At 41.1% G+C, this 12,641-nt stretch overlaps 2 protein-coding genes across 4 annotated transcripts in view; both read right to left on the reverse strand.

Moving 5' to 3' along the window:
• The window catches only part of ern1 (endoplasmic reticulum to nucleus signaling 1), an 85,170-nt gene that overhangs the window by 44,309 nt on the left and 28,220 nt on the right, over window positions 1-12,641 (reverse strand). Inside the window, exons 21-23 of one of the 3 annotated variants that reach the window (XR_012599989.1) lie at window positions 12,034-12,101; window positions 11,402-11,954; window positions 10,602-11,300 (exon numbers count right to left, since the gene is read on the reverse strand). The exons of 1 other annotated variant lie outside the window; for it this stretch is intronic. Coding sequence is in view for 1 of the 2 variants with exons in the window: in XM_074695965.1 (XP_074552066.1) it covers window positions 11,502-11,954; window positions 12,034-12,101 (521 nt within the window). In the remaining variant the exon portion in view is untranslated. Of the gene's footprint in view, window positions 1-10,601; window positions 11,955-12,033; window positions 12,102-12,641 lie in introns of those variants that run through there. One more of the 3 variants, XM_074695965.1, reaches the window with a different exon arrangement.
• LOC141809128 (sterile alpha motif domain-containing protein 9-like) lies at window positions 1,506-9,885 on the reverse strand. Its single transcript, XM_074695963.1, has 3 exons — window positions 9,356-9,885; window positions 7,919-7,977; window positions 1,506-6,750 (listed from the first exon to the last, which is right to left on the reverse strand). Exons 2-3 carry the CDS (start codon window positions 7,920-7,922, stop codon window positions 2,192-2,194), a joined length of 4,563 nt encoding a protein of 1,520 aa, XP_074552064.1. The 5' UTR covers window positions 7,923-7,977; window positions 9,356-9,885; the 3' UTR covers window positions 1,506-2,191.

A 12,641-nucleotide genomic window follows, 5' to 3' on the forward strand; every position in this document is an offset into this window, starting at 1 on the left:
TGCAGCATATTAAAATACACACACTTAGCTCTACCTGAATACAGCACTGCTGTTCTGTACACATTTATAAAAAACAATGATACAAAGTCCAAGAGCATGATTCCATTTTAATAAGTATTTACATTAAATGTCTCTTGATTACATCATATCCTGAAAAGACAGCACAGATAACATGAGTCATCAATATCAACTTGAAACAGAAGCATTCAAGATTACTTAAATGTTGGACTTTTGCTTTATCTTACATTATAAAGCTGACACTGATACTTTACTTTACTAGCCTTTGGTTTTAAAAACAAAGATCAAATGTGCCCCAGGTTGTTCAACCTGAAGCTCAGTTCAGGTATTTTGAAATCCATTTTAATGTCAGGTGTGAACACTTCAATCAAAAAGAAACAATAAACAGAATGATTTGAAGTTCCCATATAAGTAGCGTTTGAATGAAGAGCACCAAATACAGTTTGTATTGCTTCACTCAGGTAATCCAGGTTTGATAATATCAAAGTCTGTGTGCCAAACAACCACTAAGTATGTTTTTCCATAACTTGAATAGACCCTGAAACTTGGAATAATGCCAGAGGCCTATATCACGAAGCAGGATTAGTGTCTTAGCGAGATAACTTCAGGGTTAACTCTCGATTACCGATAGCACGAAGCCGGTTCCTTTTTTATCAGAGTAGATCACCATGGTGACCTACTCTGAACGGCCATCCTGCTCTGGAGCAGGATAAGTTGGAGGTTGAATCTGATCCTATACAAAAGCCCCTCCCACTGGCCAATCGGCTTCTCAGAAACAATGGTCTGCCCTTTTCTCCCAAACCCGGTGGACAGAGGAACACAAGTTGTAAGAAGAGCTTTACGAAGAGAAAGGGTGTTTAAAGATCGATCAGATCCACTCGATCAAAGCGACGATTTCCTGTATGAGAGTTATAGGTTCTCACGGCCCAGACTACTCCACCTCTGTGAAATATTAGAGCTGTACATTGCCTGTGCAACCCGCAGGAGCGGTGCACTGACTGTCCCACAGACATTGCGCATCGCCCTGCGGTTCTTTGCCACGGGCAGCTACATGTACTCTGTCGGGGATGTGGAACGGCTGAGCAAGGTTTCCGGCATCCCGCGTTGTGCAGCAAGTGGCTGCTGCCCTCACGCAACTTAGGAACAAATTCATAGCGTTCCCAGGATGAATGAGAAGGAGGTGGAGCCAGTTACCTATGAGAGGTAGCTGATTCTGAACAAAAGATGAAGGAATTCTAGCGCAGATTTTATCAATGAAATGTAGGCCTACACACAGCAGTAGGCCTACATATCACCACTTTTTTGGGAACATTTTAGGGGGAGCTGAGCTTCCCTTGTAGTCTTAGAGCAATTGCCACTGCTTGAAACAGACTTATCAGACGTGATGATGTTCTTGTATTTGTTTTTTATCTGTTCCCATGTTCTTCTGACTCCAGAAGGATTACATCTGGGAGAATGACATGATAATTGGAATAGCATTTATTATTTTATGAGATGTAGAAGTGTGATCACTATCATACTGAGCCACTGATGAGTAACTTAGGCATTTACACAGTCCGCTATGCGTTGCCATGCATTGCCATGCATTTTGCCTGCGGTTGGCCGCTGCTACCGTGTTCCCCCTTACCGAGTTATTGCTTCTCTCCTCCTTGTATTGCTGCATTATCAGCCGCTGCTCTTCAGCGGTGACGTACGGAGCTTTCTTAGTCGCTCATGATTGTGATTGGTCAGCTGCCTCTGAGCCCTCCTCTTTTACGTGCGCATTCACGGCTCTTGATGAGTCAATCCTGGGTTGAGTTACCGTGTTGATAACTTGCGTCGTGCTATCGATTATCCTGATTGCCATTGTTACGGTTACTCAATCCTGGATAGGTGTGAGTTACCGTGGATAAGTTGACAGCGCTTCGTGATATAGGTCTTGAGTCTGAATGTCTGACTGTTGACACATTTATTATTATACCATGTGTTCACCACAATTTTTGTATTTCACCATTGCCTCAAATAAAATTCATGAACCTTGACAAGCCCAACCCAACTCTTCACAAGGCTTGTGTGTTTGTGTTTTCTCATGTTGGAATCAGTTCCTGCGTCTGATAAAGAGATTAGTTCCAGTTCTCTTTTCAGCAAATCAAAAAGCAGACTCATGAAACATGATCATTGTTCATCAGGCAAACTATTTCTTCACAATGATGTTGCATGCAACAGGGCCTCTGAAGGTAAAGCCCAGGTAGAACGCGATGTTCTCGTTACTGTGAGGCACTGAAGGTGCATGTAGAGGTGGGATGCTGAACCTCTTTTTCCCACGGACATCAAGGTACACAACCCCATCTTCAGTCCATCCGGACACCAGTTTCAACATCGTGGCAATCTCAGGGTTTTTCCATGCCTCACCCTGAAACCACTTCATGCGTTTCTCAGACACTGAGAAAACCTTTGTGACTCTTTCTAACTTTTTCTTGTGGACAAACTTATCCAGTCCATTCCCACTGCCAAGGAAAAAATGTGTGTAAAGCCTTCTTTTCCTCTGAGGAATGTCCTTTTTCTTTGTCCAGTAGCGTTTTTCCAGGTGTTCTACAGCAGACTGCACAGTTTCATATTTGTTTTCTTTCTCCAGGTCCTTCTCATGATCCTCAGGCCAGAACAGCAAGGTGAGTAGGAACAGGGCGTTTGGTGAACATCTTTTGTCAGGTGGGAACTGACGACAGAGTGCCTGTAAGGTTTTCATTGGGGCTACTGTTCGGGTCTCTGATGACAGACAGTTCAGGGCAATGTTGGTCATGATGTAATTGACAATGTCCCTTTGAGTAAATCTGGTCTGCAATGGATTGGTGGGATACAGAGAAAGAATTTTCTGTAGCAGGTGTACTGCATCTTTCTGTCCAGTTAGCTTGGAGAGGATTGATGTCACATTACCCCCACCAAAGTGATAGATGATCATGCGTTTTTGGAATGGGGTAAGATTGTCTGGGATAGTTTGCCCCTGAAGTGCACTTGAATAATCTTCACTGAAGTACTTTCCATACTCTGAGGATTTTTTTGCCAACCATGTCAATGGATGACTAATCTGCTCTTCGGACCTTTCAGGAGTCTTTTCTTCATCTGCATCAATGTCTGTCTGAAAGTAGCTGAGGTCTTCTGAAATCCACTCCAAGGCATCTTGCATTGTTTTGTGAAGCTTTTTCAAGCGCCCATGAAATGGTTCCCAAGCATCTTTAACTTCCTCTGGGATGTAATCTGTCAGCAGGTACTTCCTAAACTCTGCATGGCCATTTGTCCTGTCTGCAAACACATCCAATGAGGAGATCAGTTTGAGAAGACTGCATCCAGTTTCAACTTCTGCAAAAAAACCTGAACTGTGCACGTTTTCCCTATCTGCTTCAGCTGCTTTCTCACACTCCTGAAAACACTCAATGGCCTTCAGTGCTGTTCCCAAAGCATCCGCTGTTTTTGATACACAGTCATTGTCAATTGCCTTGCATTTTGCTAGGAACCATTTCTTGTACACCTGCCCTTTTGTGTGGAGTATGTATGAGTTTTTGGGCTGTTGTTTAGCTGCTGCCTCAGCCCAGTCCTTTGCCTCCTCAAACTTCTCGTAAGTGTAATGAAGACGAGCCAGCTGTTGTGCAAACAAGGGATCTCTATGAAAACGCTCATGAGCCTCCTTAAGCAACTCAATTGCTTTGTCTGGGCTTTTCTCCTTGTCACGCACATGCTCAATCAGAGGAGAGAAAAAACTGTCATATTCATCTCCTTTGCTGATTCTTGATCGCCTTGTGAAAAGTGCTTTCAGAAACGACACATACTCATTTCTTCCAAATCTGTGTTCAAAAAGCACTTTCTCTGTGAGCAACTTCATTGCCAAACTGCTTTGGGTCTGGTCCCCTAAGAGCTGCTGGAGGATTTCTTCTGCAACGACAGGGTGGATGATTCTGATGGATTTAATGTGTGTCTTTTCATCTCGCAGGTGCAAGAAGACCAGTTTAGCCTGAGGACTGAGTGATTTCTCAAACTCATGTCTGGCAAACCTTCCCAAGTGAATGGTCAAACCAAGAAAAGCTTCACAATGAGACTGGGAGATGAAAGAGTTTTGGACATAAGTGTTCAAAAATGCTACGTAGCGAATGAGGCGAGTGACATCCGAACTGTGGTCGATACCTTTTAGCAAATCTTTCACAAACTTTATAACATAATCCTCATTGAATCCCTCACTCATCAGAACAAAAGTCAGGATATATTCAGGTTCATACTGTTCTTCCAGGGCCTCTCGTTTGCAAGCAAACTCTCTCCTCTCTTGGGCAGACAGCTTGTGAGTGACTGACACATTCTGTAGTGGAGATTCGTTGCATTTTGTCTCTGGATCAAGGAATCGCCTACAACTCAACAAGATGAAGCAAGCAGTGCTACGCTGGATTTTTTTGGTGTTAACAGCCACCTCTAGCTCATTTCTGAGATCATCCAGATATTCTTTGTCTGAGTCTTCAATGAGGAGCAGCACAGGAAGACACTTCTCAGGGTCTTTTTCTTCATACTCCCTTAGTTCCACTGCATGTTGTGCAACAAGAGAGGCTGGGTATGAAGGCTTTACAACAGCACACCTCACATCTTTCCTGTTGTTCCACAGAACTTGTCTCGCCACGGTGCTTCCACCACTTCCTGGATGATGGAAGATGTTTATACTGTTAACTGGCGTTTCATCTGCATTGCCTTTCAAGGCGTCACGGAGAAGTTTGGAAACTTCATCATAGGCATCTCTTTTAACTACCTCCCCCACATACTTGTGTTCAGCAAGCCAGAAGTTCAACCAGGTCACTTTTCCACCATGGTAGAACTGTTTTTCGATGTTTTCTTTCTCCTCACTGATAAAGTCTTCATTTGTTTCATCACAATGATCGACTGTCAGAATTTCCAGAGAATACATCTGTTCTTCGTTTTGTGTTTCAAGCAGACATGTCCCTTTCACAAAGACTGGCAGCTGTTTGCTGGTGCATGCTTTAAAGAGCTGTACTTGCTGCAGAGTTGCATTGATGTGACTCATTTTCATCCCAACAACACTGGAATTGTTCACAGCTTCTGTTCCACATGACCCCTCTGCAAAGCTTTGAAACTTCTGGAAGTTCTCCTGGGATTCACAGATACAGATGATGTCTTCAAGTCCTTCCATGTCAAAGAAAAACTCCCTGAAGGTGTGTAAGAGTGGTTTTTCAACTGGGGATGTGAGAAGAAAGATGACCTGGAAGGTTCCTTTTGGCAAGATTTGTTTGCAGATTAAAGAGACACACTCTCGCAGAAGAGTCATCTTTGTCTTGATCCAAGTCATTTCATCACACGGAGTTTCTTTGAAGTCGTTTCGACCATTGCAGAAGATCCAGCTTATTTGGTCAAACAGGTTCAATTTGTCTTCAAAGTCTTTGACACTCATGTCATCAGATTTTCTATAACTCTGCAGAGAATGCATGTTTGAGGCACGATGCTGAAGGTATTTACTGCAAAGACCAGATATCTTTGAGTCTGGGTCAAAGTCAAAAACGCAGAATATGTTTAAGTTAAGCAGCCACTCGATGTTGCACAGGTCACCGGGCTGGAATTTGTTTGTGACTAGTATGAACCATTTGTCCTTCTCAATGAATTTTTTGCCACTAGTCATCAGCATTGTTAGTTTCCTTCCAAGGTCTCGGCACATTTCTGGAGCACTAAGGAACTTTGTTTTCTCTGCTTCTTCTCTTTGTGCATCTCGATCTTTGACTCTCTGGTAGAAGTCACTCAGGTCTTTGTCATTCACTGGTTCAGTTTTTGAACCCACCCTTCGTAGAATCGCTTCTTTTTCGAATTCTACTTTGTTGGCAGATTCTTTGAAGTTTGGCAGACGAACTGCATACACTTTACTCTTGACAATACTCATTGAAGGCACAATGTCAACCTCTACCACATACTTCTTTTCTGTACTCTCTGTATCCATTACTTCAATGAACCTCGGAGGTCGCACACACTGGCGCACATGCTCCTTGTCGGAGGAGATGCATCTTTCAATGTAGTCCAACGCATCTACAAACATGTCTTTCTCTGTAACAGGGATACCAATAATCTCGCCGTGCACATACCCTGCGTCCTCTTTGCTGTCCATCACACCAAAGTGAATTGTACCATTTGATCTGATGTTCATACAGCCAACTGCAAACTTAAGGACCTCTCTTGCAAACTTAGCTTGGAGTCTTGTGCGGTCCAATGAAGCAGCCAAAGCCAATGACTTGAATTCATGACAGGGAGATATTAGATTAAAAGCACCTGACTCTGGCTGCAGTACTCTGTGCTTTACATAAATGAAATCAATACCTTCTTTATCAAAAGGTCTTGGTCTACAGTCGTCCTTTGGTGTCTTCAGTTGTTTGCTACCATCTCTTCCATGAGTTGATCTTGAAGGGCTTTCTACTTCTGTTGGAGCACTTTGAACTGATTGCTGTTCCAACTCAGGTTTTTTGGTGGGTTTTTTCTTCTCTTTAGATTTTTGCTTGGAGTTGATGAGCTCATCTCTCTTTTGAATAATCAAATGAGCAGGCCCTGACTTCATGCAAATCTTTGTCTTCAAAAAGTCCTCATTCAGTGTTAACAGGATCTGTCCATTTACTTCTTCCTCGTAAAGTTTTTCTATGTACTGCTCCTTCACTCCAATTGATCTCAGCCATGTGCTGACTTGAGATTCAGTCCAAACCTCCAGTGACTGGTCAAGTTCGCCAGCTGTGATTGAGGGCAAAAAAAGAAAAATTCAAAAAAGTTTGATTAAAAAAGAAAGCATAAGAGAAAAAGTTTGTTATCCTCTACACAGAATGTACATTTGTGGTTGGCAAGTTTGGAAAAATGCCTTTTTTGTGGACATATCCAATGTCAAGATAAAAACTGGCAGAATACTATTTTTTAACATGAATTTTTTTTCTCTTAAAAGGGCAGAATATGAGGTTATATTTGTGCCACCAGAAACTGAATTTGAATTAAAATATTGAATAAGAAAAGAATGATGTGAAATGGAATTTAATGTTTTGAAAATGAATTGATTTTTCTAATTGAATTAATTTTTAAATTGAATTTGAAATTGAATTTTACCTAAGAAAATTCAACTCTTTTTAAACTTCAAATTAAAAAACACAGAATTCAATTTCAATTCACATAAGGCAGATTCAGTTTTACAATTCAATTTGAATTCAGAGCGACATGACCGTTACGTCATCTTGTGCCTGTTAGGGAGACTAATTGAGCACAGATTCACAGACACCCTCTACATGTCTGCGGACTCTCCTGTGGTGATGCGCTCCATTAACCTCTGAACTGGGAAGAAGGAACTGGGAGTGACATCCTCTCTGAATCAGCGTTACGTTGGAAACATAACGTGCCGACATGCCAGGGCCGTTGTGTTAGCTGTTTTTAGCATGCCCTGTGAAATTTCTTGGTCTATTTAGCATTATCTTAGCATTATCTTAGCATTAGCATTATTGTTGTGCTGCTCTGAATTGAAATTGAATTGTAAAACTGAATCTGCCTTTTGTGAATTGAAATTGAATTCTGTGTTTTTGAACTTAAAGTATGAAAAGAGTTGAATTTTCATAGGTAAAATACAATTTCAAATTCAATTAGATAAATACATTCAATTAAAAAAATAAATTCATTTTCAAAACATTTAATTCCATTACACATCATGCTTTTCAATTTTGAAATTCTAATTCAAATTCAGTTTCTGGTGGCACAAATATAACCTCATAGCAGAGCATTTGATAGTAAAACTGTCCAATACCTGCATCATTTGTTACAATATGGTGCCTTTGTTGCATCTCAAACCCCTTATAACTTCCTTGTTTTCTGTCTGCCTCTACCTCAACAACAAAATTAATGCAAAAATTGTCGCCCAACTCACCCATGTTTTTTCTTTTCTTTCCGTCACATTATCAACTTTGGTGTTGTCTTGGATTTTATCTGCAAAAGAAAGTTTAAAACAGATTAAGTTCATAATTATCTTTTTAATTAAAAAAAAGTTTGTGTCATTGGGCATTCAATGGTTCCTCTTTAGTTGCTCAGTCAGTCCTTTAATTTTTTTTTTAGTTTGTGCTAGTATGGCAAAATTTATTTCCTAATTTAAGAATTCTTTGTAATGTTTTTCAGTAAAATGAGATTGTCAGCTATTTCAGGATGGGTACGGGATTATGTAGTCTTTTTTTTTTCAGATCAGCAGGCCACCCATCTTCATGCTTGAGACGAAAAGGAGTATACAGTAAAACGTATGACCAGGGTTATATATTGAGTTTTTATGAATTAAGGTAAGAAACTTATAAAATGTGCATACTCAGGTTAAAAATGTAATACTCACCTAACAAGTCTTGTCTGAATTTTTAAGTTAAAAAATTCTTAACATGTTGTTGCATAAAGTTACTCAGTGAAGCTTCAAGTCAGTTACACAAGGTTAAACTTCTTGGATGCACAGTGTGATCTCATGTTGTGCCACGCCCTTAGCAGTCCTGTCAGGTTGAAGTTCAAGATAAGGAGACTGCAGCAACTTCAGAGGGTATTTCTGAGTGAGCGACACTGAATGATGTTATAATAATGGCTTGCTATTACTCTTTCACTTTACTAGCGAGATGTCGACGTGGAAATCACGTTTTCATGTTTTCTTCATGAAAACTTTTTTCTTTCATCAAAGACCTGCTGTAAGCGACATGGGTGTAGGTGTAGGAATAAATCAGTCCAAACACGTTCTCGGTCTTTCTCATAACTTTAGTGAGCTTCTCCAACGTGCCAAACCACAACAACACACCCTCCTCTCTCTCTCTCTCTCTCAGCCCCCTCCTGTCTCCACAGCGTCAAACCTATAGGGGGTCAGATTATTAACATACTGTTGACCCTTACAAAGGTCAGTTGAGAACAACACATTTCAGTTTTCTCTAAATAAAGAGGGAATATAATAAACATGTTTCAAACTTAAACTTTGAGTACCCACTGTTTGAGTCTTACACTGCGATTGCTCTTAGTTCAATTTTGACGTGCTTAAACCTGTAAAATATGGATCCACGGCCCTTCTCTTTCTGTCTTTTTGGGCGATTCTTCTTTCTTATAAGAAAAATCCTTGTGTACAACAAACCATTTGTTTGCCTCAAATGACCTCTAGAATTGCGTGTACTAGATACTAAGGAGCTGGGATAGAAACAATACCCCACTTTTTCACATAGATAATCTAAGTCCTCTCACAATTCATGACCGCAAGTGGACATACCCAACCCCCGCAGACCCGTACCATACAGAACCGTCATTACTAGAATTTTCCGCGTTTTCCTTTGATATAACAAATAGTCACTCTTACCCTTATCAAATGCAGAGGAAAATAGACTTCGTGTGTTCTCCGTCTTGATTCTTTTCTCCCAGTCGATGTAACGATGCCGAAGAGTAAATCTGGACTCAACTCAGTCTCTTCCTTGAAATTCAGTGCTAAAACTAGGAAGTATCATACAGTGTATGGGAACAAGGCATGGCTCGACCGTACAGCTGGGGCCGCTGCGCATGCTCCATAATAAGTTTCGTTTTAGGGAAAATGGAAAGGGCGGCAGACTCAGCATCACGTTTCCGGCCCTACGGCGGCGAATTTTGGAGGCGTGATTAAGACACTTAAAGTTTGCGACAGTAGTGTACGTCAAAGAATGTTTTTTTTTCGCCCGTGTGCAACGTTTCTTGTATACTGTGCTTTTTCAAGGGAACTGTAACCCCTTAATATTCTCACCCCTTGATATGTCCTATCAAAATACGGGTCCCAGACACAGTGCTATAGAACACATGAAACATAAAAGAACGTATAAAACAGCATACTTTGTGTGTGTGGAATTAAGGCTGAGAAAATTTACCATACTGCGATCCTTAGCATGGGAAAACCTCGAATAAAAGGCAAACTAATCACAGCGATCTACAATCTGTTCAAATACACCACCAACAGCGCATACATCAAAATAAACATAATTCTGAGAGCAAGAGGGCAAAGGCTAAAACAGCACTGAAGCTACATTCTACAGGTGTCCAGGGGTTAACTTTTCAGACACAAAAGCTCAAAACAGAAATGTTTAGAAAAAGTAAGGTACGGTTGGGTATGAACGTTTTTGTATATATTAAACACGCCATAATCTTGTCAAGCTACACTCAGCATTGTAAATGGTATGATGGTTAACATGATTTAGTAGCAGTATGAACAAAACAGCAACCGCAGGTTATATCAGGTCATGGAGCAGTATAACTGAAGCTCAGCATGTATTGTTTTACTAACTGGTTCCAGCCCTTGCATGAAGGGCGTGGGACATACTTTTCAGGTACTGTGCTCAAGTGTTATGTCAACATTAAAACATAACTGAGAAACTCATTTGAGTCCTCATCTGATTTTCTTTCAATCAATTTCCAAAATTGCATTTAATAACATGTGAAAGAATGATGAGCATATTTAAAGGTGAACTTAATTTAAATGAAATGCAAAACAGTTAAAAAAAAAAAAAAGCAATGACCACTATTTAATATTTCTTAAGAAAGTAATCTTCAAATTCAGTGATTACTCAACAAACAAAAATTTGAGTATTAAAAAAAATAGAATTTAATGTGCAAGTTATTAACTTCACTTTATCGCCCTTGAGAAGGTTTTAAAACATGGACTTCCTGCAGCGTTACCAAATTCTAAACTCTTAAATTTTCATATCACATGGGAATAAAAAACCATCTGTATTCAGGTGTCACAGTGAACGCCCTTTGGAACAGTTAGCTCTTTCCAAGTCAGCAGAATAAACTTGATTGACAAAAGAGAAGCAGTCTAGCAGCATTAACTGGAATCAAGCACATTTAGCATAGTCATTTTTAAGATCTGTACCCATGCAGCACAGTCATATTCATTTTTTAAAAAAAGGCACATTGGCCGTATGAAACCATTTAACATTGATCCAAATTCTGAATCAGTCTATACAAAAATATACATACAGCATGTGCACAGTGAAGAAGCTCACTGAGAAATACAACATTGCACAATAAAAGTTCCCAACAAGATTCAGACACGTTTCCCACAGTAGAGATCAAATATTTTAGAGACAAACACTTTTTGGACATGCTGTTAAAAAACACAAAAGTCCTGCTACAAGATAACATCATACAACATCCTGTTGATTATCAGCCGTCCTCAGAGGCAGACCTGTGGACGGCTCTGCTGGGGAACAAATCTCAGGTGAGCAGAAGGCACTTAAACTGAGGATGCAGCAGCGACACCCTGCAGGTGGTCCCAGGCACTGCAGGCCTGGTCCACACCAGCTCAAGGTGCAGCAACTGAGCCCCACATGGTGTCCACCCTTTAAGAAAATGCTCCCATTTGTGCTGGGTCAACCTGTCTCTGGTCCAGTTCACACAAGCTCTGCATCCAGTGTAGGAGGACCTGGTAGTGTGTGCATTTCGGACTGACTGGGCTGTATTTCCCTGAGAGGGTCTGTGGATTATTCAGAGGCAGATATGGGAGTCTGCATGGACAGTGTGGGCCCTGCTGGCAGCACTGTCAGAGCTGGCAGGTGTGAAGGTTCAGACTCATCCACTAACAAAGAGGGCGATGGTCTATTAGCTGTTGCAGGAGCGACCTGCACTGGTTGTGCAGAATGTGAAGGTTCCTCAGGTTGTGAGGAGGGGGATGATGTGTGTGCAGACAGGGGCTGAATGCTTGGCTCATTTAGTCTTTGTGGCATGGGGTGTGTGTGTTCAGCTTGTGTTTTTGCAGCCTGCTCAGATGTGGAGTAGTAAGGCAGGAACGGCCTCTCTGATGCACATGTCCTCATGGCCAGGTAGGTGTGCATGAGTAGGTTGGGAAAGCGGGAGGTGAAGTAGCAGACAAAGTCATCCGGGATGGAGCCAAGAGTCTCCTGCACCTCTGCAGGCAACTCTCTGTAATGGTGTTTCTGTGGAGAGAGAAGAATGACTGAGCCAAACTGTGGAGAGCATGATCTTTCAAACACAAACATGCAAACACATTCCTACCTTGTTTCTCATCGCTCGCAGCAGGTCTCTGACTGATCCTCCCTTATAGGAGCGGAATTTCCGGAGATCTGCCAAAAAAGGTGAGAAAGAAAACCTCAATGCATCAACTGCAGAATGAATCCATGGAAACCATTCACCAAGAAACCATGTTACAGGGAATCATAGAAAAAGATGCACATCATGCAAATTGGTGGATGTTAAATACACCTTTAAAAATAGCAGTGCAGCAGGGCTACTCTCAATCATGAACACTTAAGCCCTATTTGCACAGGATGAGTTTCACATTACAACAGCAAAATATCTAGACAGCTCCAAAACCCAAGAAGTCTAAAAACATGAAGCCTTAAATATGATCTGGAATCACGCCTTGACCTCCACACAGTCCCCACATAAAACTTATCCTGTGTAAATAGTTCATAATTTGTTCAATTCCTGTTATAAAGTGCATCCTTTTCTTAGGATGAGTTTTAAGATAATTAACCGGATCAATATATGACTATCTGATGAATGCAACATGCTTTATATGAAACACCTTTTCACGTCAGCTCAGGTTATGAAACTTCCTGTGTCCATGTTGCTGACGTGCAGCAGGCTTGGTTTACCACTTC

Source organism: Halichoeres trimaculatus, unplaced genomic scaffold, assembly GCF_033239565.1.
Source record: "Halichoeres trimaculatus isolate MK-OKI-2021-1 unplaced genomic scaffold, fHalTri1.1 fHalTri1_scaffold_20, whole genome shotgun sequence".
NCBI lineage: Eukaryota > Metazoa > Chordata > Actinopteri > Labriformes > Labridae > Halichoeres > Halichoeres trimaculatus.